The sequence below is a fragment of the Mustela nivalis genome (assembly GCF_964662115.1).
Source record: "Mustela nivalis genome assembly, chromosome: 11".
NCBI classification, from domain to species: domain Eukaryota; kingdom Metazoa; phylum Chordata; class Mammalia; order Carnivora; family Mustelidae; genus Mustela; species Mustela nivalis.
The window spans coordinates 4,027,054-4,054,536 of record NC_139030.1 but is presented as its reverse complement, the minus strand read 5'-3'; the positions used below and the strand labels follow the sequence as shown (position 1 = coordinate 4,054,536).

Genomic DNA, 27,483 nt, shown 5'->3' with positions numbered 1-27,483 from the left:
CTGGGTGGCTCAGTCAGTTGAGTATGCAACACTTGGTTTCAGCTCAGGTCATTACTGAGCCCTGCTCTGGGAGGTCAGATCTTATCTTAAGATTCTCTCTCTTCCTGTCCCTCTGCCCCTCTCCCCACTTTTGCACTCTCTCTCTCTTTCTCAGATAAATTAATAAAACTTTTAAAAAATATATAAAATTGTGACAATACTGGATGCAAGTAAGTATTCTGAGAAATACACATTGTTGAGTATGAGAGTGTAAAATGGTATAACTACTCTAGAAGATAGTTTGTAGGTTAAGCCTCTGCCTTCAGCTCAGGTCATGATCCCAGGGTCCTGGGATAGAGCCCCACATCGGGACCACTGCTCGGCGGGGAGCCTGCTTCACCCCTGCACCCCAACCCCTGCCTGTTTCTCTGCCTGCTTGTAATCTCTCTTTGTCAAATAAATAAATAAAATCTTTAAAAAAAAAAAGATTTAAGAAAATATTTTGGCAGTTTCTTAGAAAACTGAACAATAAATTGCCATATGACCCAGCAATTTTACCCCTGGGCAATTACATTTATCCCAGAGAAATGAAAATTTAGGTCCACCCAAAAACCTGTTCACAGATGATCATAGGACCTTTATTTACAACAGCCTGAAATCAGAAATCACTTGGATGTCTGTCAGTGGGTTGGAGGTGGAACAAACTAATATACCCGTTGCATGGAAAACTAGTAAGCTACAAAAAGGATGTGGCAGAAATACACACATTTTGGCTGGATCTTAAGGCCATTCAGCTGAGTGAAAAAGTTATCCTCCAAAGCTTACATACTGGTTGCCATGGTGGTTACACAAATCTACACAGATGGTAAAATGATATAGAACCATAAACACACATTGTACTAAGGCCACTTTCCTGTCTGTGATATTTTATCAGAATTCCATAAGCTGTAACCACTGGGTGAAGGGTACACAGGACCTCTGCACTACAGTTACAATTCCCTAGAGAGTTATTTCAAAATAAAAGTTTTTTTGTGGTTTTTTTTTAAAGATTTATCTATTTATTTGGGTGGGGGGAGGTGCAGAGAGAGAGAGAAAAATCCCACGCAGACTCTGCACTGAGTGCAAAGCCCCACACAGAACTCAATCTCACAACCCTGAGATCAAGACCAAAGCAGAAAACCAAGAGTCAGTCATTTAATCAACTGTGTCATGTAGATGGCCTTAAAATTTTTTTTTAATGAACTAGAGGAGAAGGTATGCCACTAAGATAACCTCTGATGGATTATAGTTTGCTTTAGATATGTATTATAGCTATTTTTTTTATAAAGACCAAGTCCTCATCTCTTATATACTACAGTTTTTACAGATGGAATTGTATCATATCTAGGATCTGAAAGGGGAGGGGATATGGATGATGAAACAAAATTGCCTTCATGTTGAAAATTGCTGAAGCTGGATAATGGGAACACAATATTCATTCTCTCCCTTTGTACTTATTCAGAACTTTCCATAATAGTCATTTAAAAACAATAAAATATGAAATAAAAATGATGAGGGTTCCTTGGGACTCTTGACTGTGTGGGGTCAGAGGCAGGGCTCTTAGCTCCTGCCCCTAAGCTGGGCTCAGGCAATTGCTGCCAGGCTGGAACAGAGGACTTCTCCAGTCATTTCCAGGGACAGAGTGCTGCTTTCAAGTTCCGTGCTTCTGTGTCCATATTCAGCCATGGGCATGAAGCTTTAGCTGTATTCCAGGCATTGGCTCTGCCAGGCCCCAGAGGCTCTGCCTTCCATTACTTGCCATCATCCTCCAGGCCTCCCTACATTCACTTATTCATCTCTCCATTTTTTTATTCATCTATTCAGTCATTCCCTCTGTCCACCATGCTCCCATTACTTTATCCATTCATTTCTTTAACACTTACTGAAATCTACATCAAGGAATAAGGCATGGTTACTGCCTTTGGGGAGATAGTCAGACAGTGCAATGTATAGGGGATGTATGATAAGCGCCATGACCATTGTCTGTACAAAGCTCCTTGGGAGTGAGATAGAAACCAATGTCAGTCCTTGGAGTGATATTAGATAAGACTTGCCCAGAGGAAATGCTTGAGATGAGTCTTCACAAAGTTAATATTTTCACCTATGTTTGGCTCACCCAGGGAATGTTGGATAATCCTCTTATGTTGATATCAGCTGATTTGTAGATTTAATTCCATTTGCAATCTTAATTCCTCTTTGTCATGTAAAATAACATATTCATGGGCTCCAGGGATTAGGACTTTGGCACTTTTTGGAGGCTATTACTTTACTCTGCCTCCCATAAGAATAGAGTCCAGAACTCAATTTAAGGCCAGAGCAGACATCATGGATCCATTGGAAAGCACTGTCTATTCCATAATGATGCTGAGAAAATTGCTTATCTTTACAGAAAAAAATGAAACTGGATTCTAAAAGTTCTGGACCCATTTCTCATGTGTGTGCCCATTACCAAGCAATTTCTCAGACACCAGCAAGGTGTCCTGCAATTCAGCTCAATTCTCATATTCACCGCCTGGAGATAATTTCAGATCCCACAGGTTAAGGGCTCAGTCCTATATGACCACCCTTGTTCTCCCAGTTCAGGTACTAGTCACAAGCCCCAGGTGTTTCTGATCCACAGGCTATAAATTGGAGGTTCCAACAAAGTCCTGCAATGAGTTCAATTAATTTGCTAGAGCGGCTCACAGACCTCAGAGAAACATTTTATTGACTAGATTACCAATTTATTACAAAAGGATAGAACTCAGGAACAACCAGATGGAAGAGTTTCCCAGGAAACTCTGAAGGAAGAGTCACAGAGCTTCCATGCCCTATCCCCAAATTTCCAGGTGTTCACCAACTAAAAAACTCTCCAAATGCTGTCCTTAGGGTGTTTTTGGAGGCTTTATTATGTAGGTGTGATTGACTAAATCATTGGCACTGCCTATTGATCCAGCCCCTTTCCCCTCCCTAGAAGTAGGTTGGGGGGGCAGCCCCATCCCTGTTACCTAGGGGCTTTCCCAAAGTATTCATTAACATAAGAAAAGAAACCTTTATCACTCTTATCATAGGATACCCCAGGAGCTCTGTGCCTGGAAAGGGTCAAAGTCCAAGTATATATTTCTTATTATAAATGATAATACCACAGATTTCAAACTACACAATACACAAAAATCATTCCCAAGTGCAATAAAAACTTAATGTCAAAAGAAAAACTACAAAACCTTGAAAGATAACATAGGAGGGTACCTTTGCAACTTTGAGGTGGGGAAGAGTTTATCAGCACGAAAAATATAAACCACATAGGACATGATTGACAAATTTGTCTATATGAAAATTAAGAACTTCTGTTCACCAAAAGCACCTTAAAGAGATGGGACAAACTACAAAGTGGGAGATGATACTTGTGATACAAGTGGGCGAAAAAGATTTAGCATGCAGAATTGGGGCAGTGTATGTACATATACACATACATAGAAATATATTTTTTACATTATTGATTACATTAAAGACCTTATCTATATCAATAGATATAGATTTTTCACATTAAGAAAATACCAATGACCCATAAACATGGATAAGGTGTTCACCTCATTAGTGATCATTAGTGGTCAGAGAAATGTAAATTCAAACTATAGTAAGATTCCATTCCACACCCATCAGCCTGTCAACTATGTCTGATGATGTCAGTCCTCAGAGCTGGCTAGGATGGGGTGTGGTGGGAACATTCATACATACTGTTGGACGTCTTTTGTTTTTTTTTTGTTTTTTTTTTAATTGGAGAGAGAGAGGAGAAAGGGCATGTGTGCACGTCAGTGACAAGGACAGGGAGAGGGAAAGAGAGTCTTAAGCAAACTCCATGCAGAGTGTAGGGCCTGAGGTGGGGCTCTATCTCATGACCCTGAGATCATGACCTGAGCTGAATCCAAGAGTCAGACATTTAACCAACTGAGCCACCGAGGCAACACACTGTTGGAAATTTTAAGTGGTAGAATAGCTTTGGGAAACAGTTTGGCACACCTAGGACCCAGGGATACCACACCTGGGACCCATCCACCTAGACTATCAATTCACATCAGAGGTAATGATTTTTGCCAAAGGGAGCAAAAATTTTAGGCATGACAATGGTTTGTGGCCTTCCAAAGAGCCATGGAACATAAACATACAGTATATTTGTGGTATTAAAATTTCGTTGGGACAATTAGGAAAACAATGTATAAAGGGCTCTTTAGGGGGTAGTAATGGAAAAGAGGTTGAAAACCACTGTCCAAGGGGAAACTCTGGAACATGTGCCCCAGCGGTGTGGAGGTATGTCTGCAGTACCGTCATTCATACTAGCAGCAATACAGAAAAGCACCCGCTGCTCTCTAGCAGTGCAATGGATATGTAAAATTTGACATGTTCATGATAAGACTGTGCATCTGTGAGAATGAATCAATCACAGCTACATAAGCAGTTGAGCAAAAAAAAAAAAAAAAGGCCAGCCAAAGCAGAAACAGTACTGGATGGTCTCATTTACATAAGGTCAAACCATAGAAGACTCAGCAGAAATAAATGCTAGAACACAGCACGGGTGTGATTTATAGAAATAATAGATAGCTCTAAAGGAAAGAAGGGAATGCAGTCAGAATAGAGCATGCAGAGAGTTGAATTCCGAGATTCTGGTATTTTCTTAAGCAGAGTAATTACTATGGAGATCATTTTATTAATTTCTAAACTATACTCAAATATATTACTTTATATTTCTTTGGATACATATGTATTTCAGAATAAATTGTTAGCATTATTCTTAGGAAATAATGGAGTCATTATTTAGTGGGTAGAAGGCTTTGAACTGAATTCAGCTGGAGGGGACTCTTGAGCATCATGCTCTGGCAGATATTTCTGTTTCCTTAGGGTGATGGTGGGGATTGAAGGCTAGGTGATCAAGAGCAATGGGGCAAAAGTCACCTTGTGCACTCTTTCAACCAGACCACATTTTGCAGCAAAAATGATTTGAAAAACTAGTCCCCAGGTCTTCTCCCACCTCTCAAAGAAAGATCATTTATCCTGCAAAGGTGCATTTCCTTCTCTGCTTGTCCCCCATCCTCAGCTCCTCTTTGCCACCTGGTGTCTCTCCTTCCAGCTATCCCTGATGGAGTTCTGGACACAGCCCTCCGTGCTGATGAGGCGGAGAGTGAGGAAGACCTGTTTGAGGACATGCACAGCTCCAGCCACCACTACAGCCACCCTGGAGGGGGTGGTGAGCAGCTGGCCATCAACGAGGTAGGGTCAAGGCTGCATGGATGAATGGATGGGAATGGGACAGATGGCCTGGATGTCAGGGTGAGTCCAGCATTCTCTTACAGGCCTAGATGTCCACAGTCTCTGTGTTCCAAGCAGATGGCAATGGCCCCCAGGTGTTTCAGCCTGTGGCTCTCATTTTAGGATGTGGTGTCCACCAGCAGAGCTTACCCCAATACAGGACTTGCCCCTCTGCTCTCATGGCCTACAGAGAACCCAAGATGGCAGGCATGACCCAAGACATATGATGAAAGAGTGCTGGTGTGTCCTTCCTTATAACAGCCCCATAAGCCATCCTGGACAGAAGACACTCTGCTTGGTAGAAGGAAGGCCAGGGCTTTAGCCCCCTATCCCTCCAAGAAGTTGTCTGGGCAGGATGGAAAGCAAGGCAAGTGAAAATTGATTTCTCTCCTATTGACTCCAAGAGCTCAAAGAGCTTTGTGGTTGTTATGACAACTGTGTGCAAGTTTGTTTGCTTTTCCTACCTAAACAGAAGAAATTAGTGACATACTTCCTCTAGGTAAAACTGGTTCCCCTATCAAGGACTCCTTTTGCATTCTCCAAGGACAGAGACATTTTGAGACCTTGACTCCTCTCTTTTTCTCACTTGTACTTCTATTTTCTCCTCATCTTCTTTTTTTACTTAGTTTGGCAGGTAGAGGACCCCTAAACATAATGTGGTCCATAACCCACATCCATAACACTGCATTCTCTTCCTGGTCATAAGCTATTGTGTATTTCTGTCTCATCAAAACCAGAATCTGACTACCCAGGATCTTACAACACCTCAGGAGGGGATCAGTTTACAAACACTGTGAGTGAATAAATGGGCTGGTGGGCTTCTCAGAAACCCTCAAGGACTATCCTCATTACCTACTTGACAGATGGGTACAAACTATAGACGGAGGACAAACTCTTCTCTCATGCCCAGATCTGTATAATTTAAAAGTCATTAAATAATGCTTTATTCAAAATCCATGGTATTTAAAGAACACATATCCAAGTTAAGTGGACATTTCCAATACATAAAGCCTTTCTTTAAGTACTTCTCATCAGCTATTTTGTTATCTTAAGCAGAATTCACAGATAATGGTTTTGCTTTTCCTTGAAGTCTCAGGCTGCCCTCTTCAGTCTTGGGCCCCAGCCCTGGTAGGGAGAAGCATGGTGCAGGGGGTAGAATCTGAGCACTGGGGCCTCCCAGACCTGGATGATAGTTTCTCCCTGCCCAGGGCCAGGTGTGGAGCTCTGAGCAGGTAAACCCTCTGAATGCTGGTTTACTTAACTGTAAAATAGGGTATCTATGAGGTTACCTGAGGACTGACTGAAATAACATAACTACCCTGGCATGTGGTGGGTTCTCAGTAAATTTCCAGCAATGCGAAATACTCACATACAGTTTTTAGGGACTCTGACAAGGTGTGTGGCCACTGGTGTTGTATTGTTAGAATTCCTGTGTCTGTTTTTCATAGCTGTGTGTCCTACCTGATGGCAAAATTCTGGTCTGTCAGATCTTGCTGCTGGGGTGGAGGTGTCTTCTGAGGCCCTTGACAAGTTTTTCATTCTTAGATGCTTTGGATGAGGGAAGTCAAGAGCCAGGGCCACTCTAAAAGAACAAATAGGCTCTGGCAGAGGGCATCTGTATGAGGGAAATGAAGGTAATTTATATTATGAATTGGATAGCGTCTATCTTGGCCACCTAGAAAATTTGTTTCCTATTTGGTTCAAAGGTCTTTCTTGGTATTGGGGCTTCTGAGTAGACAGAGTGGTAATGTTGTTTCTTATGTTCAGAGCAGTCAGTGCTTTCCAGGTTACTTGTCTTTCCTGGATGTGCCTCTGCGGGGAAGGACATATCACATCCCAGAGGAGGGCAACCAGACCAAGGAGCCCTTCTCCAGGGATGCAGCAAGATCATGCCAGTTGGATGCTGGGCTGCTGACTTGGTTAGTGTCCACCAGGCTACTTACCTTTATGACACCCAGCAGCACTTCTAGATACTTCATGCTATACTGCTCTCCTAGGGCTTATGCTATACTCCTAGGGAAGTATAGCATAAAGGACAGGGCCTGGGTTTGGAGGCTGACAGCCTTGCACTTCCCTTCATCCTGCCACTGGCCAGCTGGGGACCTATGGCAAGTCATTCCCTCCTCAGGGCCTAAGTTTCCTCTGTGGAGTGGATGTGGCATCTGAGTCGCATGGACAGCTATAGGAGGGTCACTTATACAGGTTTATAAGATACTGTGTAAAGGCAGGCAATCATTATGATTTTTTTGCAGCATCAAATAAACCCACATAATCAGAAACTGAAGAGCTATGAAAGGTGATTCTCCAATAACAGGCTGGTTCCCTTGGCCTTCTAAGAGCTGCCAAGTCCCACTGTGCTTTCCCAAACCCTCTAGCACTCATTGCTGGCTCACAGGTACAGCAAGAAGATTTGCTAGGGTCAATGTGAGTTTCATACTTAGAGATTATAGAAGCAACAGGTGTCAAAGAAAAGTCCAGACTAAAGAATAGTTGTCTTGCTCTAAAATCACACATTCACTTGGATTTTTTGGACACATATGAATATCATGTTCTAAATTGTGACACTTTCTTGTTTGTGTTGACTTCAGAAGGAGAGACGACATCTCAATTTCCAAGCAGAAGGGAGCTCAAAAACCATTTCGCCCAAAGAGCGGTAGATACAGGTAGTGCAGAATAGTGAATTCTGGATACAGAAGTGAGTGCATGTGCCCACACTTGCATGCACAAGAAGGTTCTGAGTGTGTTGCGTGGATGTATATGTTGCATGTATGTGACATATCTACTGAGTATTTAATTCGTGTCTGGTGATGTCCCAGGCCCTGGGATATAGGACTGGCAGGGGCCAGGGGCACAGGGCATTTATGTGAGAAAGTGAGAAAGGACACAGCATTATGCTCATTCTTTCTTCCCTGCATCTCACATGGGCCTTGCCCTCATGATCGTCCACCCCTGCTATAGACGTTCTCTTCAGTGCCCAGAAATATCCCTTTCTTTCTTCAGCATTGTCCCATCTAGTGTGTTGTCCAAATGTTCGAGACCCAGGCCTGGGCCTATCTGCCCAATTCCTCACCCTCTTCCCATCCTCTCCCTACCTCACAAGGCTCTGAGCCTGTCCTGCTGGGTTGGGCACTTATCACTGCAGTCAGGCCTGACAATATCCTTAGCCCAAGCATATTTTCTGGAGTTGAGGGCCGAAAGGAGGAGGAGTCTTGGGAAAACATCATTTTCTTTTCATTTCCACCCAGCTACCCGCCCTCTCCCCACCAAGTTGTGAGATGGGACCAGAAGAAGGGAGAGGACATGGCTCCTGGCTCAGAGGCCTACGGTCTTCTGATGCCCACTCTACTGCTCTATAGGTGACAGTGTCTCCCCTATTGGCCAGGTCACAACTGCATGAAAGGAGGGCACATGTGTGGAGCTGGTCTTCCTTCCAGTTCTGCTCACTGCCTGTAAGTCTCTGAGGGTCTTGTGTCCAGGTCTACTCAGAGCACCTGTGCATAGGAGTGTTCTGATGTCCCTGCTCCAGGAGGGTATGGGGGGGACCAGGAATAGTTCCTGGAGCCTCCTACTGAGAAGAGATGAAGTCTGAACTAGAGGGCAGACAGATATAAATCTTGTCATCTACCCTGAGACTTAAAGCATAAAAGGAGCTCTACCAATAGTTAGGCCAGCAGAGTAGATGGGAAGCAGGACTCTCCTGGCCCACCAGGCCACAGGGTCACCCAAGGATTGAAGACAGTCTTGTCATCCTTAAGCTCCCAGAAATTCCTTGTGGAATATTAAGAGGACACTGCAGGACACCATGCCAACTTGTACCCACCCCATCCATGGAGTTAGTCTGACCTTCTCTGCAGATCTTTCTGTCCTCCCCAGTACCTGTGAGCCTGGGTGTCCAGCCCAAGGCCTGACCTGGCTCTTGTACCCCCTTCTTGCACCGTCCCGGGAGAAGAGCCTGATACTGGCCAGTGTTCCAGTTACCTCTTTTATGCCCTGTTTGGGGACAATGACTACACTTAACTCTCCATGGGGTAGAGTAGTGTCAGCTTGAAAACACCCAGGGCCAGGACTGAAAGTTTTCTAGTGGCCAGCATACCAAGAGCAGCTTTCCTCTTCCCTCCCCAAGACATGGTCCTGGGGGCTTATCCCTCATCTGCCCTTCTCCCTGTCAGTCCTGCCACCTTGGCAGCCTGGGTGGGCCACTCCCTGCTGCCATCTCCACCTACTCTACCCTCCCTGGCTTAGCACCATCTAGCTTGAACCCCTCAAGGGTGAAGGCTTTCGCTTTCAAACTATTCTGGCTTTGTTTTTGGTCATGAAACATACACAAAAAAGATGTTGCCACTGTGTTCCCTGCTATACACCCAGTTCCCCAGGCAGGGCAGAGAGCACCCCTTAGTTCTTGGTCCCAGCCCAGGTTCAGAAATTCTTCTGCCCCAGGCTGGTCAGCTATAGGGGAGATCTTACACCAGAACTGGGCCTTGGATGGAGCCTTAAAGTATGGTCCTCAGGCCAGTCCAGCAACAGGTAGTACAACAGACCCACAGCACTCAGCATGCACTGGCCAGTGGAGTCCCAGAGCTTCCTTCTGTCCCTTCTTCCCTGGTGTTTAATGGTTCTGTAACTACAGGGGCACAATAGAACATCTGGCCCAAAGTGAGGGCTTCCAAGCTGCTCCCTACCAAGGGGCATGTCACACAGTATTACCACAGGAGCTTTCTCTTCCCCCACAATCCTCCTGAGAGCTTGAGGGAGCAAATCTTGAGCCTAGTTTCCTGAAGAACTGAAGAGATACAGAAATAAGAGAACCAGACAGACAACCAGACAACCAGACAACCAGACAGATGGGACCAGGCTGAACCATCAGCTCTGAGGCAGGCAGCCAGCCTCTCTGGACACAATCCTGAACCACTCCTGGTACACACATCCCAGCATCTGCTTAGGGTGTTCAGCAGGATGGGAGTGTCCTCAGTGCACTCATCTGTACTCACTCACATGTATGTGGTACTGACCCACACATAGAAACCTGAACATACAGAAACAAAGTCACTCACATGTGAAAACCCACCTCTGCACATATTCCATCACTCATACCCCCATGGAACCTGAAAATCTCTACTCACTTCTGACCTGCTTTTAAGTCTTCTCAGCCCCCACAGCTGCACCCCTCTGATGGCATGGTGACTGTGACAGAGCTCGCTGTTATAGATGGACTGACAGACACCTGCACATGACACCTATAGTGTTAAGTTTGCAGCCTCCATCAGGAAGAAAGTATAAACTCCTGCATAGTTGACATAAGGTTTTGTTTTGTTTCACGATTTCATTTCTTTTAGAGAGTATATGCACCAGAGGAGGGAGGAGCAGAGAAAAGGGAGAAGCAGACTCCCCACTGAGCAGGGATTCTGATGTGGGGCTACATCCCAGAACCCTGGGATCATGACCTGAGATGAAGGCAGATGTCCAACCAACTGGGAGCCACCCAGGCACCTGACATAGGGTTTTTTTAAAAAAAGCTGTTGAGGGGCGCCTGGGTGGCTCAGTGGATTAAGCCGCTGCCTTCTGCTCAGGTCATGATCTCAGGGTCCTGGGATCGAGTCCCGCATCGGGCTCTCTGCTCAGCAGGGAGTTTGCTTCCCTCTCTCTCTCTCTCTGGCTGCCTCTCTGTCTACTTGTGATTTCTCTCTGTCAAATAAATAAATCTTTAAAAAAAAAAAAAAAAAGCTGTTGAGCCACATGCAGAAGAATGAAACTGGGCCCTTACCTCACAAGATACATAAAAAGCAACTCAAAATGGATTAAAGACTCAAACCAAAAACCTGAAACCATAAAGCTACTAGAAGAAAACAGGGGAAAGCTTCTTGACACTGGTCTGGGCAATGGTTTTTTGGGTATGATACCAAAAGCACAGGTAACAAAAACAAAAATAGGTAAGTGGGACTACACTAAACTATAAGCTTCTGTACAATGAAAGGAAACTGTCAACAGAGTGAAAAGGCAGTCTGTGGAATGGGAGAATACATTTGCAAACATGTACCTGATAAAGGATTAATATCCAGAATATATAAGTAATGCATATCCAGAATATATAAGTAACTCATTAATATCTAGAATATATAAGTAACTCATGAATAGTAGAAAAAACAAATAATTCATTTTAAAAATGGACAAAGGGCCTGAATAGACATTTTTCCAAAGAAGATACACAAATCGCCAACAGATATATGGTCAAACACATGGAACATCATTAATCATCAGGGAAATGCTAATCAAAACCACAATGAAGTATCACTTTACATCTCTTAGAATGCCCATTATTAAAAAGACAAAAGATAAGTTTGGTGACAATGTAGAGAAAAGGAAACTTTTAAACTGTTGGTGGGGATATAGATTGGTAGAGCCAGTATGGAAAACAGTATCGAAGTTCCTCAAAAAATTTTAAATAGAATTATTATTTAATCCAGAAATCCTATTTCTGGACATTCCAAAAGAAATGAGATCAGATCTCAAAGAGATACCTGCATTCCCATCTTCACTGCAGCATTATTCATAGTAGTAAAGTCATGGAAGTAACCTAAGTGCTCATTGACAGATGAATGGACAAGGAAAATGTGGTATATATACTATGAAATACTATTCAGTCTTTAAAAAGGTAAGTCCACCATTTGCGACGACATGGATGAATGTGGAGGATATTATGCTAAGTGAAATAAGCCAGACACAGAAAGGCAAAAAATGCATGATCTTACTTATATATGTAATCTAAAAGTCAAACTCATAGAAGCAGAGAGAACAATGATTGCCTGGAGTTGGGGGAGGGAGAAAGGGGGAAATGTCAGACAAAGGGATACAAAGTGTGTGTGAGATGAATAAATTCTGGAGATCTAAGGTGCAACAGGATCATAGTTAACAATACCTTGTGCACTTTAAATTTGCGAAGAGGATATATCTTAAGAGTTGTCACCGCAATAGGGACACCTGGGTGGCTCAGTCCGTTAAAGGGCTGCCTTCCGCTCAGGTCATGATCCCAGGGTCCCAGGGTGGAGTCCCGCATCAGGCTCCTTGCTGCGGGGGGAATCTGCTTTTCCCTCTCTCTCTGCCTGCAGCTCCCCCTGCTTGCTCTCTGTCTCTCTCTCCCTTTCTCTCTGAAAAATAAATAAACTTAAAAAAAAAAAAAGTTGTCACCACACATAGATAGGCAAATGGTAAGTGTGTGAGGTGACAGATATGGTAATTAGCCTGATTGTGGTGATTATTTCACAATGTATACCTCTTCAAAATACCAAGTTGTGCACTTTAAATATATACAATTCGTATTTATCACTTACACCTCAATAAATCTGGGAGGGGATGACTAGCAGCTGAAGAAGCCAGCTGCTTTCCCAAAGGAACAAAATACTGCTCTGATGGGTCAGTAAGGAGAGGTCCTGAGTCAGGGCCTCAATGAAGCACCTCAATGTGGATGACCTTTTGTCTGCCCAGAGTTGAAATCCTGATTCCACCATCCATGTATACCCATGAGATTTTACGAGTGCGTAAACTACCTGAACTTTTAGAGCCACATTTACTCCTCTGAAGTGGAGGCCGCGATAGCTCTTGGTGTTAGGAATCAGAACTCCTGGTTGGTCCCCACAGCTGAGATGCCTCAGTATCTACGAACTCCCGCAGCACCCCAGAGCGCCTCCCTACCCCCGCCCTCCGCCCTCCGCCCTCCGCCCTCCGCCCTCCGCCCTCCCCAGCGCCACCGCGGTCCTCTGCGTCTGGCCGGCCGAGGGCCAGAACCATCTAGTGGACCTTGAGAGGTTCCCCGGACATGTAGCCCGGAAAACGCCAAGAGCAGAGCGCCGCGCAAGCCCAAGCCTCCTTACCCCTCCCACCCGCCTACTCCGCCCCTGCGGTCGCTCCGTTGCTATGGCTGCGGGGCCTGAGAGACAAGGCGCGCACAACGCCGGCTGAGCCAGAGGAGCCCCGGGCTGGGCGAGCGCAGGCGGCTCCGCCCCCTCCGGGAGCTCCCGGCTGCCGTGCTCACGCCCTGTCTCAGCGGGACCTCCGGGCCGCCAGGAGCCCGGAGGCTGGGCGCCATGGCCAGGGCCCCGCAGTCCCGGCGACGCCCCGCGGCGCCCGGGAGCGCCCTGCGCGCCTTGCTGCGCTGCAACCTGCCCCCCGGCGCCCAGCGCGTGGTGGTCTTCGCCGTGCTGGCGCTCCTGGTCCTCATCAACGTCGTACTGATATTCCTGCTGGCCTTCCGCTGACTGCCTGGGCAGGGCGCTGCGGGGAACCGCGCAGGGGTGAGTGGCGCCAGCGTTGGGCTCCTTCGGCAGCCGCGCGTCTTCCCTTTCAACCCTGTCCTTAGTGCCCGCCAAGGCTCCCACCCCGCAGTGGCCGGAGGTGCGGCGATTGGCCCCCGTCTTGCCCCTGCGATTCCTGTACGGGACGCCACCAGGGGAGGCCTCCCCTTCCAGCCCCATGTGCCAAGGCCTGGTCTGTGTGCACGCCCCGCTGGGGATGCAACCTTGCAGGTGATTCAGTGGCGTAATGACACTTGTGCCACGGGTTCTTTCCATCTGTCCTTTGTACATGTATGCATGTGTATGTGTGTGTGTGTGTGTGTGTGTGTGTGTGCAGGAGTGTGTGCGTGTGTCTAAAATGGCGCATCTCTATGTGAAACTGAGGATGTGGATGCAGCTGTGACCACGGCTGTGTATGGTTGCCTGGAATTTGTACATGTGATTGCCTTGTGAGCGGAACTGGACCTGCGTTTCTGTGTGGGTTGAAGTGTCTAGGAAGTGATTGGGCTCCTCTTCATATGTCATCTGCCCTTGCTTTTCCTATTTTAGGTGTTAGTGGTCTCAGATAACCTGCTCCCACTTCAGGTAGAGCCCCTCCTGCATCCCCTCGAAGGTGGGCATTCTGAATACTCCTTAGCCCTTGCTGTACAGAGACCCAAAGTAGCTGAGCCACATTCTTTCCCAGACTGTCTGATTGGAATCCTCTGTTAGTCTGCATATGTGAGAGAGGAGGAGATGGGGCAGGGTGAGAAACATAGTGGGTGGTCATCAGGGGGAGCTTTGAGGCAAAGCCTGGCTTCTTGAAGCCTGTCAGAATCTCTGGGGTACAGGAGTGGATCCTGCCCCCTGTCCCTTCACGGGAACAGTTCCCCCAGCTGGCCTCCGCACAAGTATTCCATGTCTCAGAGTCAGCTTCTTCTCCCCACTGCCAGGCCAAGAAAGAGCCTGCAACCCCTTGCGGCTCAGCCTACTGGACTTGAATCTGGGCTTCCATGCAACTGCACCTCAGACAGGGAGGACCTCTGCCCAGAAACCATGCAGTGTGGGCTCTGGTGGCCTCTGAGCTGTCCTGGAGTTAGAACGTATCTCTGACCTCTTGGAGCTACATTTTATCTTGGTGACATGACTTAAATGGTTAATGTCCTTGCTCTAACTTGACAGAACGCCTCACATTTGTAGATCTAGAGGAGCTTTGTGGCCCAGGGAGAGCACATCGTTACTTTGGTCATTGACCAATTTGGGCATTGGTCAGGACCAAAGCACAGGGAGATCAGGGGAATTACTCATGGCTGTGTGTCTCTCAAGTACCTCCTGTGCACAGCAAGGTAGGGACAAGGAAGTGACAAAGGTGACCATCCCCACCACTACCAAGGGCTTCTGGATGATTGGAAAATGCAGGCATAGGGGCTTGTCCATAAAGGTTTCAGGAACCATTGTCTCTCTGGGAAGCCCTGCCTCTTTGTCCCACACCCAGAGCCCTTCTCCTGCAGCTATATAGGAAACCACCTGTATAGGATCTGCACCTCTCTGCAAGGGCTGACAGAGGAAAGCAGCAGGAGGACTGGCACATATAAAAGTGGCTTTTTCTCAGGGCTCATTTGAGAGAACCCAGGGTTAGGAAGAGACACCTGACTTGGTTAATATTAGTAGGGAATAGCCTTGGCAGGGAAATGGTGGGAAGCTGGGCTGTGTGGAGTGTGTCTGCATTATGTGTTCCCTGCCTGGGCTCCAGGAGTGAAAGGCAGCTTCTACGCTGTCCTGGAGACCTGCATGTGCACCTGGTGTAAACTGAGGATGGACAGCATTCACCTGCAGTGTTCTCAGGAGATCAAAGTGGAGCATCCCATTAAGCGACTGTATAAATGTGTTTTGCCAGGTGCATGTCGGGGTGTGTGCAGAAAGAGGGAGTCTCAGGACACTCACCTCTCAAAGGTCAAAACTACCCAAATACCCTGTAGTCATTTCCTCCATTGTGATGCATACACTTCCCTGAGGTCATACACACCCTCTGTCCTTATGCTTACAATCACCCTTGCTCACACACATCTTCTGTCCTGATGCATCAGCTCACCTGTGGTCACTGTCCCTGAAAGAGGACATTCACCTGCAAACCACATTCTCATTGGCTCACCCACACCACCCTTGAGTATGCTGCTTCTTCCTTGTCTTCAGGCAAGATCCTTCATGAGTAGGGGTGGTAGCCTGCTCATGTGGAGTGTGCCAGCTCTGGGATACTTAGTCCAGTACCTGCTCACTAGGTACAGCAGGCACTTTCATGTGGCCTCCCTGAGTCCTCTTGTCTGATCTTGTTCATATTGCAGCCAAGAGGTCTTGATCCTGGGGACCAGGCCTTCCTGCAGAAGAGGACATACCTGTAGTAGGTCTTTTTAGCTGGGGTGAGTTCAATGGTCCCTCGAGGAGGCATGCAGCCCCCCAGGAATAAATAACCCAGTGCTTGGTGCCCAGGGTCTCTGGGTGGGCATCAGGAATCTGCAGCCCCTGAATGGCTGTTGCATGGGAGAGTAGGTCTACAAGTTGGCTGTGGATCATTCGGGGGAGTGGTTTCATCAGGTTTTAGAGCAGGTTTCATCCCCAGAGAACACGAACTGGAGGTTTCTGAATGTGCTTGCTTGCTAAGGCCCTACCCTGGAGGAAGGTTCCAACCTGAGTGGGCTCTGGTACCCAGGTGGCCTATCCCACCCTTCACCTTGCCCATTCAGGGCCTAGGGGAGACCTCCTAGCTACTGGAGCTCTCAGGTGAAGACTCAGACAGTCAGGCTGCTGCCCGGCTCCAGATCCCATTTCAGTCTGAGAAAAAGCACATACACTGAGCTGGGAGCACCCAGAGAAGGCACCACTGGACCTGAAGCCAAGGAAGGATTCAACTTACGAGTGGGGGCAGAGGCAAGCAGTTCAGAGGAAGAGATAGTTGGTGCAGAGGGCCTGGCTGGTGATGCTCTGAGGCCTTAATTGCCAAAGAGGCACCCTGAAGAGCCAACATTTGGTCCCACTAGAGAGAGGCATGTATCTCACCTCTTGTATAGCCCCCAACCTAACTCTCCCACTTGTCCTAAGCCCCAGGGCCATTCATTATTCATGGAGAAGAAACTGAGCCCACTGTTACAGGAAAGCAGGCATCAGCACAACAGGAAATGGGGCTCTAAGCACAAGGGCTGCCTGGGGCGCAAGGGGGAGGGAGGGAGTCCCACCTCCCTGCCTCTCAGGGTAAGGGAGCGTTCCTACTGATTTGAGATCCATTACCATGTGGGAGGAAGGAAACACACTAAATTATTTCAGCAGAGAGAAGTCAAAGAATTGTGAGCCCCATAAAGAGTGCTGGATTCCATAACCAAGTGCATAAGAACAATCCTGAAGTATCTGTTACAGAAATAGCAGCTTCAAGATGTACCTACCTCCCCTAGACCTAGGGAATAAAGAAAAGAGGTTGGAATAATTAAAGATGAGGATTCCTTGGGCCTGGGACCTAGAAGTCTGAGGCTAGGTGCTGCTCAGCTAGTGCGGAGGGCTGGGGGAGATGGCAAGGGAGGGCCATGAGACTGGTTCTATAAATGTTCAAAAAACACTGAAAAGCAGATCCAGCTATTGTGATGGCTAGGTCCCCATGTACCTGAGAGGAGTGGCACTGCTGCTTGCCAGGGGACCTCACATAATGCAAGTCCACAAGAAGACAGTAGGAGGGAATAAGCCCCTTCTCCCTCCAGCCTTGTGGTCTCCTTCCAGTGCCACATTAGGAGGACCTAATGTGAGCAGAGATGGTAAATGAAGCTGAGGGTAATAATTAAATCACAGGTCTAGTGGGGTAGGTGGAAGATGTGCCCTATGCAGGGGAGTGAGCAACACACTTGCTTCTCAGATTCTGTGGCTCACCAGGATTCTGGTGGTCAAATTCACTTCAGGCTTCATCATGAGCCCTGCCAGTCTAGACAGTCCTGTCCCCTGAAGAATGACTGACTCAGAGGGACCCTCTGTTCACCCCTCTGTAACATGAGTCAGGATCTCCTCTTTGCAGGGCTGCTAAGGGATGGAGGGCAGAGGGCAGAAACACCGTTCCCCATGAAGAGGTCTACGACAGCCTTCCCACTGATCTGCTATCTGTGGCTCTCTCCACAGCTCATCAGTGATGGCAGTGTGGTCTGTGCTGAGGCACTCTGGGACCATGTCACCATGGATGACCAGGAACTGGGCTTCAAAGCTGGGGATGTCATCGAAGTAATGGATGCCACCAACAGAGAGTGGTGGTGGGGTCGTGTTGCCGACGGCGAGGGCTGGTTTCCAGCCACCTTTGTGCGGGTATGGCATCAGCCTATGCTGCTCCTATGCCCATAAGGAGTCAACTGGCTCTGTTCAGAAGTGCAGACCTGAAACTGCTCTGGTGTCCAAGGTCCTGAGCATAGACTTACCCTACCCCTGCCTCCCCCCACCCTCGGGACTGTGCTGAGACTGCAAAGCTGTGGGTTGGGGTGGGAAGTGAGGTGTCAAGAAGGCCAGCTACAGTGTGACACAGGCTTCCTCCTCCTGCAGAGCCATCACCAAATCCTGCCTGCTCCCTGCCTGAGGGCATTGAGGGGTGCCCTCAGTGTCAGAAAGGAATGGGTCAGAAATGATGGTGTGTGGATTCCTCCAGGGGGAATCTGCATGTTCGAATTCCATCACCACAGACAACTCAACACCAGGCATTTACTAAATCAGGTGCAGAAAATTTGGGCGGGCATCTCAGTTAACAACTTTCACAATGCCCTGGGATCTGGGAAAAGCTACTTACACCTGAGAAAATTGACGCATGGACTAGTTAAGTCTTTAGCACAAGAGACCACAGGAAGGGGACCCAGAGCCTAACTGTGGCAGCCTTTGGTCTCCAAGGAAGGAATCATGGTGCCCTCTCAAAAGCCAGGTGGAGGGCAGTGGAGAGGAGATATCGCAGACCTTGGGATTCACTGCTTCTCCTGCCCCAAACTCCGTGGATAAGCTGCGCACTCTCCACCTCCAGCCTGTCCTACTTACAGGTGGGAAAGCCAGAAAGGCCCCATCACCCATCTACTTCTGTCACAGCCCCTAAAGGGTCTGCCCCTTGTGAGCAGGCACTCGTTCCAAACCGTGAGAGAATGAGCATTTGCTTCGCTCCCAGGACTGAGTCCAGAAACAGCAGAGGAGGGAGAGTGGGTGCGGTCTCGGGTATTGGGGGTAAAAAGGCTGGTGGGTCTATGCATCTTCCGAGCCTCAGTTCCCTGCTGCCGCCGCGTGCTGGTCGCAGGGCGCTGACCCTTGGCAGGGGCTGACCTGAGGCGGCGCTGACCAGCCGCACGCTGCCTGCAGCTGCGGGTGAACCAGGACGAGCCCGCCGACGAGGAGGCTTTGCGGGCCGGAGACGGAGAGGCCGAGGATGGAGGGGCCGAGGCGCAGAGCAGCAAGGACCAGATGCGGACCAACGTCATCAACGAGATCCTCAGCACCGAGCGGGACTACATCAAGCACCTGCGCGACATCTGCGAGGTGAGGCCCGGCGAGGGGCGCGGAGGCTGGCGTGGGCGGGTCTGGACAGAGACCTGACGGGTTGCGGGCCTCAGGGCTACATCAGGCAATGTCGCAAGCGCGCCGACATGTTCAGCGAAGAGCAGCTGCGCACCATTTTCGGGAACATTGAGGACATCTACCGGTGCCAGAAGGCGTTTGTGAAGGCGCTGGAGCAGAGGTTCAACAGGGAGCGCCCCCACCTGAGCGAACTGGGCGCCTGCTTCCTGGAGCACGTGAGCACTCCCCGCCCTAGACACCCTGCTCCCCAGGACCTACTCGCCCTGTCTCCCCACTAGGCAGGCCCCCTTCCCTGCCCATCTCTGCTGGGGGTACGCGGCCCACTACACACACACTCTGGCCCCAGAGCAAAGCCTCCCTTTGCCCTTGTCTCCCATGCCTGCCTCATCTCAGAAGTCCAACCTGCAGGCTAAAGCCCAGGAAACTTGCTGCTCTTTTCCCAGAAGCTTCCAGGCCTCACACCCTTACTACCCAACAGCCCTCACGCTCCCACAGTTTTTGCAGCGTCTCTCCTTGTTTGGGAGGCAGACCAAGTCAGAGAAGGCTCCCTGGAGCAGGGGTGCCTGGGCATCTGTCTGAAAACATTTGCTTGGGCTAGAGTAAGTAGAAGGCAGAGCTGGGCTGGGCCACCTCTTGAGCATCTTCAGAGCTGTTCATAACAGATTCTGGGCTTCCTCACACAGCGAGAAAACTGTAATTTGTGGAATGTGCAGTGCTTACTTCCACTCTAAATGCCAACTGGCATTTAGCCAAGGTTCATGGGACTGGTCTGGGCTAGATGGACTCCTTCTGGCCTCACCTGGTAAGGAATGCACTTGTTACTATCTCTCTCTTGTGGCAGTTATGTGGGGTTGAGCAGATGCCAAGGCCAGCCCATGAAGGATAGTATGTGTTCTTTCCTGGTGTTGGAAGGGCTCTGGTACCTCACTCCAATGGCAGAAGGAAAGCTGGAAAGGGAGACCTTACAATCCCCAAGCAGGGACTAGTGGTGGGTCAGAGCACCTGAGTGAGTATGGGATTTGCAGCCAGTTATTCAACAGGCAGAGCTGTGATGGGGGCAGGAAGGGGAAGGCGGGCACCTTATCGATATTACCTAGTGTAACCATCCCAGCAACCCACCAGTCAGCCAACTGCTGTTACTCTCCTATCCCATCTAAGTCCATGAAATCCTAGTCACTATGGAGCACACCCAATCTTGCTGTCACTCTACATAGATGAAACTTAAAAAAAAAAAAAAAAAAAGGCACCATGAGTCTCATACGATACACACAATATGGATGGTATCTGTCACATTATGTTGAACAAAGTGGCAGTGTCTGTCTTTCATATATGAAGCCAGAGCTTTGTGAAGAAGCAAGACACTGGGCTGAGGATGAATACAATCCAGAGGACATAGCCATAGACCCTGACATCCATTTAATCTCTCATAATCTCTTTCCCCTCTCCCTCCTTTCCCCATCTTTCCCTTTCCCTCTCCTTCATTCCTTCTTTCTCTCTCTTTGTGCCTGTCCCTCCCCCTCTCTCCTCTCCTCTCTCTCTCCTTCTCTCTCTGGTTTTTGGCCTTGATAATGCATCCTTATTAGCATCATTGATTTCATCCAAAATACCAGACATGCAGTCAGAATATCTGCTTGAGGGCCCTGCTGAGAAAGCTGGGTGGCGACAGGGCACACACATGCCTCAGTTTTCAGATTGCTCATATCCCTGAGCCTGATTCCACATAATTTGTGCCCAGTAAAGTAGGTAAGATAAAGCCTGAGCCCTGTAAACCCAGTTCCTGAAGGAAGTGCAGAGGCTCCCTCCTGATGCTGTGCCTGAGTTGCCTGGGTGGCCTGAGGGACAGGTCACCATCCTAATCTCCAGCTGTGCCCCTTAGCAAGCAGACTTCCAGATCTACTCAGAGTACTGCAACAACCACCCCAATGCCTGTGTGGAGCTGTCCCGGCTTACCAAGCTCAGCAAGTACGTGTACTTCTTTGAGGCCTGCCGGCTGCTGCAGAAGATGATAGACATCTCACTGGATGGCTTCCTGCTGACACCAGTGCAGAAGATCTGCAAGTACCCTCTGCAGCTGGCTGAGCTACTCAAATACACACCCCCCCAGCACAGGTAGGAGGCCTCTGGGAAGGCTGCTCGAGGCTCTTCCTGCCCCAAGTCAGCCGGTTAGTTGAGTCCTGGTAATGTGTGCACACTGTTATAGGCACCGGCTGACAGCCCATGGTAAAACAGTCCCTGCTGTCACATGCTGTCCTTGTAGTGAGGAAAGAGGACAAAAATGGGATATTTAGTTCTGCTGCCTGATCAGGTGTGCATTGACAAGTGAAGAACTGGCCAAGAGCAGAGCCCTGGAGGGAAGCAGCTTCACAGGGGGCCCTCTCTGCTCTCTGTAGTGCAGCCTTCTTCCATCTCACTTCTGCCCCAGGGATTTCAAGGACGTGGAAGCAGCCTTACATGCCATGAGGAATGTGGCCCAGCTCATCAACGAACGGAAACGAAGGCTTGAAAACATTGACAAGATTGCTCAGTGGCAGAGCTCCATAGAGGACTGGGAGGTGAGGGTCCCACACCCCAGAAAATACCATGGGGCTCTGCCCCTGAAAAATCTAGGAAGGAGCTGCAGCAGGGAGCCATGGTCTTGGGAGATGGCGAGCAGGAACTAGTGGTAAGAAAGCTAGTCCTCTGCCCAGGCCAACCCACCCAAGCACTGAGCTGCAGGCCTGTGGCCCCTTTCCTGGTCAAGAGTGTAGGGCATGTGTGAGATAGGATGTCGTTCCTGGTGCAGCTGGCCAGCCCAGCAGGACAGTAACTGTTGGGAGGGACTCCTCCCAACAGAAGGGTTCAGGCTTGCCACAGCAGAACCAAAAACTGGTTGCCATGGGTCAGAGCCTCCTGGTTCCATTCTTCTGGCTTACACATACCCCTTTTATCTGCCAGTCTTGCCTTCTAAAGCAGCCAGAGTCCTGAACTCATGGGGACATTCCCGTCCTCCAGAGGTCTTCCTGTCATCTCACCTCCACCCATTAGCCATAAAATGTTATGAAAATACAGATTATTGGGCCCCACCCAGAAAATAGAGACTTAGAATCCCTGGTGGGGATGTTGAGCAATGTGTTCTTTGTTTTGTTTGGGGTTTTTTATTTTCCTAGTGCCTGGTTCTGAGGCCCACCCCTGGCCAAGGACCCACACGAATTCACTTATTTCAAGCTAAATAGCTGCCAAAAACTCCTGGCTGTGGTTTGCAATTCCCAGGAGGAATGGGAAGAGGGCAGGGGTTAGTTAACCTGAAAGTTTGAAGTCTGATGATGGGGCTTCAGGTACTAACTACATTTAGATGAGAAAACTTCCTTAGCCCCTAAAAGACAAGGTTCACAGGTGACTTCTAGCCAGGTCTAATTATTCTCGAACTCAGCACTGATTGAAATATCATGGGAGCCACATAGGTAATTGTGTATGTTATGGTAGTAATCTTAAAACAGAAAAAAAAAAAGCAGGTGAAATTAATTTTAATAATGTTTTATTTAATTCCGTATACCCAAAGTATCATCTTAGTGTGTACTCAACATAAAATCATTAAATATTTCAGATTCTTTATTGTCTTCAAAATCGGTGTTACTTTACTTACATGACATCTCAGCAGGGATTAGCCATATTTCAAGTGCACATGCCACTGGCTGCCACGGAGCCCCATTTTGAAGAGACAAGCAACTTGTCAGTCAGACAACCTTTCCACTCTCCACCCTCCCCAACAACCCCCACCACTTCCTTGGGCTTCAAGAACAACCCCTCCTTCGGTGGCCTGCTGCTTGATACCTGTCAGTGGGGAGCCTGCCCAACCCATGATGGAGGCAGGAGGCAGTGCCCAGCGGAGAGGGCTTCCAATGTTGGGTGCATTCAGCTCACAGCTCTCCTTGGCGTTTCCCAGGGGGAAGATCTCCTGGTCAGGAGCTCAGAACTCATCTACTCGGGGGAACTGACTCGTGTTACCCAGCCACAAGCTAAGAGCCAGCAGAGGATGTTTTTTCTCTTTGACCACCAGCTCATCTATTGCAAGAAGGTACCAGATTTGCTGTGCCCTGCTGGATGAGCCATTTAGAGCAGGAGTGGAGGGGTGAGGCTGAGGGCTGGGAGTAACTGCCAAAGAAAAGGAGCCACACACAGTTGCCTCCTTTTCCTGGGGAACTTCAGTGGAGCAGGCCCTTCCCTGGTCCGGCTTCTAGGACTGGGATGAGGGTGATTCTCTGCAGAGGGAGCCAGATAGCAGTGGCCCTCACAGTCTAACCAGTGTTGTTAGTACTCTCTTGCCTAACCTAGGCCCTACTTGCTTCTAAACCCACCTCCCCTATCCCTGCAAACCTCAGTTCCCTGAGCCCTGGGGTCCTTGCTCATACTGCCTCTTCACTGTTTGCTTCTACTCTCAACATGTGGCCCAAGTGCCTGGTCACTGGCCCTGGACCCAGCCTGCTAGGCCTGGTACTCTTAGCTTCATGTGGGATGAGCCGTGGGCCATTGTTTCCATGACTTCCTCACCATGAAACTATGGGTACCCTAAAGATCCTCCAGGCCAGTCAGTAACTTCACTGAAGGAGTGAGGCTCCTCCATCATGTGTTCAGCACACAGGTGTGGGCCACACCACGTTCACTCTGCCGTCTTGAGCTCACTGTCTGCTGGGGAAGTGGGTGAGCAGCTCACTGGCCCTTCCAATTGCAGGATGCGGGGTGAGGCATAAACATGGTCAGGAGAGTGGTTCAGAGGCCTGGGAGGGACCCTGACAAGCAGAACAGACCAAGAGCTCACAGAGTCTCTGGCAGGACCTTCTCCGCCGGGATGTGCTGTACTATAAGGGCCGAGTGGATATGGATGGACAGGAGGTGGTGGATCTGGAGGATGGAAAAGACAGAGACCTCCACGTGAGTGTCAAGAATGCTTTCCGGTTGCTCTGCGGCGCCACAGGAGAGAGCCACCTGCTGTGTGCCAGGAAGTCTGAGCAGAAACAGCGCTGGCTCAAGGCCTTCGCCAAGGAGAGGGAACAGGTGCGGCTGGACCAGGAGACAGGTGCGAGACCCCACCATCCTTGCTCCACTGTGAGGGCCCACTCAGCACTCCTAAACTCTGAATGCAAGGTCAGGAGAACCTTGAGACTGTGAGACAGCATGTCCCACAGCCCAAGGACCTCAGGTTTTGGTAAGGCTCCAGAACCTCTTCATTTCAGCCCCAGGGCATGGGTCTCCTGGTCTGTTTGGGGTTTGCTTCCAAAACAGTGACATATGTATGCACACTTTATAAGGTGGGGGCCCTCTGCTCAGTTGCAGAAACCTGGTGAGGCCCCTTTCTAGCATGGACCATTCAAGTAGGATTTGGGCACTGGCTTTGAGAAGACTCCACTCCAACATAAGCAAGGCACCTCCACTACTGCATTCCTCTCCTCACCAGCATCAGGCTCAGAGTGATCTGATTGGATCTTGGTCTGGGAAAGCCATATGGAGAGAATGGACATTAGATGTTGGAGACATAAGAGATTGGGTCAGGGTGAGAGATGGGATAGGGCAAGATGTGGCGAGGGCCCTTGTGCATGTCCTCTGCCTGGTTGGCCACGGTAGGCTGGCTGAGCAGGATGCTGAGCATCTGCAGCCTGATGGGACCCCAGACCCTGTGAGGAGGTGCAGGACCACAGAGGACCACAGGTTCCAGGAGGCACAGGACAAGAGAAATATTGGCTGGGGTGGTGGAACGGCAGCCAAGTCCTCAAAGTAAGCAGAGGTATTATTTGTGGCCCTCTCTCCCAGGCTTCTCCATCACCGAGCTGCAGAGAAAGCAAGCCATGCTGAATGCCAGCAAGCAGCAGGCCACTGGGAAGCCCAAAGGTAAGTGGATGGTACCCTAACTCCTCCCATAGCAGCCTGACCTTACCCATGATCAAACTTTTCTCTAATCCCCCAAAGCAAAGCCAGCTAGTACCGGAAGTTCCTCTGCTGCCCACTGCCCTTTCTATTTGTTCCTGAAGATGGGTGTTACGAGGCCACTGGTAACAAAACTTCAGTCAGTGTGCAGTTGATTTTGCGCTCAATTCCCTTGGGCACCCCAGAGCAGTAGCATTAGTGACAGCACACCTCCCCAGGCAGGATTTCTGCAGGCCTTATACAGTCACCTGGCAAGAAGCTCATATCCCCATTCCTACAGATGTTGCCTGGCAACAATGCCTGGCATGGAGCCTGTTCCATGGAGGAGCTCCAGGGCCCCACCCCATCTCTGCAGACTAGAGGGTGGCCCAGGCCACTGGGTATGATGGGCCCCATAGGAAGGAAGTTCCCTTGCATGGGACAGGCCCTATTCTATTCCCTACGGAACAGAGGCTGCTGCTATGCCCTGTGCCACTTGGCTCCCTAGGCACTTATGATCCCTGCTTCTGCTCAGCTCTCAGCCGGCCTTACTACCTGGCACGCCAGAAGCACCCAGTACTGCCCACCAGCCTGCCTCAGCAACAGGTCTTGGTATTGGCAGAGCCCAAGCGGAAGCCGTCCACCTTCTGGCACAGCATTAGCCGACTGGCACCCTTCCGCAAGTGAGACAGCTCCCCATCGACAGCACTGTCTGGACCTGCCTCACCACTGGGCCTCCAGCTTTTTCTCCCTGAGACCCACCGCATGTGGCCTACTCTGCAGGTCACGCCCAATGGAAGTTACAGGCTGAGTGAGGGACTGCTCGGCACCCCATTCATGGATTCTTCCCCACTACTGGTGCACTGAAGACACCAGCTGGAGGGGCAGGGGCCCATAGCAGTCAGCCTCCTGCCATCCTCTGGACCTCTATGGGGCCTCCTGGGAGCCACAGCTCAGAGCCACCAGCCAGGCCAATGTGGTGAGAGGACTGGCCGCTCTGAACCCTCTTCTCTGGACATCTGATCATCCCTCCTCCCGTTTCCGCTGGGCAGGAGACCATCTGCCTTTTTAGCCCCTGCAAAGTTGGGCTGCCCCTCTGCCCTCCAACTGTCTCTGAGGCCCCCAGTCCTCAGCTGGTGGTGCCAAGCAACTTGCATCCCTGGAGGGTGGTAGTCAGAATTCTGTGCACAAAAATGTCTGGCCCAGAGCCCACTCATTTTCGCCTTCTAGTCCCTCTAGACACTCCTGGCTGCTGGACAACCTTCCTCACTTGTGATGTGTTTACAGTGGAAAGAAAACAAAACCATAGTCACTACATACTTCTGTCAGGGTTTGTGATCAGTCCATGTGTAGCTGTGGGTTGACTCCAGAACCTGATCCTTTTTTTTTTTTTTTGGTTTGGATTGTGCTGTTTTTCTAACAATGGGGAAAAAGAACTGTTACTAGTGACCTAGTGACACAGAAAGATTGCCTTACCCTAAGTGAGCGTGAGAAGCCATACGGACTGAATTCTGTGGCCCAGCATCCAGGACTGACCCACCAACCCAGAGGTTGATGGGCAAGCGAGCTAGAGGGAAGGAAGCCCAAGTCCCGCTGAGAAAGGTCACCCATGAGTACAGCCACGACCTGCCTTGTGGGTGTGGAACACTGAGCTTTCCCTCTGGCCCACAGGAATTCAGCAGCATGTACAGTCAGTCACTCTTGCACTATACCTTCTCGAAGCCACAAACCACATTTAATTTCATAAAGAAATTTATGAAAAATAACCTGGCTGCCAGCCCTTGTTTTTTCCATTTTGTCTGTGTATTTTCTTCTTTGCATGCCCCATCCTTCCTGTATCTCTTATACCTGTCTCTGCCCTGGACCTTTCCTTCAACAGAAAGGATGAGACCAGCATCACCCACTGTGGTGGGAGCTCACTTATATGCAGACCATGCCCTCAGAGTTTTGATAGATAGAAGCAAAGGTGACAGGGAACTTCAGAGGCTCAGAAGGAGCTGGGAGGACAGTGTGTGGCCTGGGAGCTGTCCTGGTATGGGATACAGCTGGCTCAGCTCCTCCAACCTATTTGGGCCTGGAAGCCTCCCTGTCTGCTCCAGAGTCAATGTTTAGCTAAAGTTGGCAAATGTCAATTTGGGGAACAGAAAGTCTGTAATCTTCCTTAGGTCTTAGCATCCTCCTCAGTGAAATGGAGCTAAGAATGTGTCCTACAAGGAGGACCCAGGCCACAGGACCAGGAGAAGAGGAACAGGGCCAGCTTTCCTCCCCTCTCCCGGGGGCAAAAGTCCCCACAACCTGCTGCCTCCACACACCCTTACACACTGTGATGTCGGTGCCATACAAGGTCACCAGGGCTGAGCACCACAAAGCCTCTGCACCCAAAACCTGGATTTCCTAACTTGAAACTCCTAACTTGGCCTCCCAGCCATGTCATACCACCTCAAGATAAAACCTGCAGGGAAAAAAAATT

General features: G+C 49.2%; 2 protein-coding genes across 8 annotated transcripts in view; both read left to right on the top strand.

Annotated features, from left to right (window-relative positions):
* ARHGEF4 (Rho guanine nucleotide exchange factor 4) overlaps window positions 1–26,779 on the top strand; it is a 161,341-nt gene extending 134,562 nt beyond the window's left edge. For 2 of the 7 annotated variants that reach the window (XM_082690351.1, XM_082690355.1), the window contains 10 exons: window positions 5,123–5,262; window positions 17,718–17,897; window positions 18,921–19,097; window positions 19,172–19,351; window positions 21,013–21,245; window positions 21,559–21,688; window positions 23,059–23,190; window positions 23,946–24,189; window positions 24,921–24,998; window positions 25,522–26,779. In XM_082690351.1, coding sequence (XP_082546477.1) covers window positions 5,123–5,262; window positions 17,718–17,897; window positions 18,921–19,097; window positions 19,172–19,351; window positions 21,013–21,245; window positions 21,559–21,688; window positions 23,059–23,190; window positions 23,946–24,189; window positions 24,921–24,998; window positions 25,522–25,700 — 1,673 coding nt within the window. In that variant the 3' untranslated portion in view covers window positions 25,701–26,779. Of the gene's footprint in view, window positions 1–5,122; window positions 5,263–17,717; window positions 17,898–18,920; window positions 19,098–19,171; window positions 19,352–21,012; window positions 21,246–21,558; window positions 21,689–23,058; window positions 23,191–23,945; window positions 24,190–24,440; window positions 24,664–24,920; window positions 24,999–25,521 lie in introns of those variants that run through there. The other 5 variants (XM_082690352.1, XM_082690356.1, XR_014300511.1 and 2 more) reach the window with 4 other exon arrangements.
* Window positions 13,380–13,550, top strand: SMIM39 (small integral membrane protein 39; the record flags this gene model as incomplete). Its single annotated transcript, XM_082690362.1, has 1 exon — window positions 13,380–13,550. The coding sequence occupies one exon, from the start codon at window positions 13,380–13,382 to the stop codon at window positions 13,548–13,550; it is 171 nt and encodes a 56-aa protein (XP_082546488.1).
* Window positions 26,780–27,483: the final 704 nt, after the last annotated feature.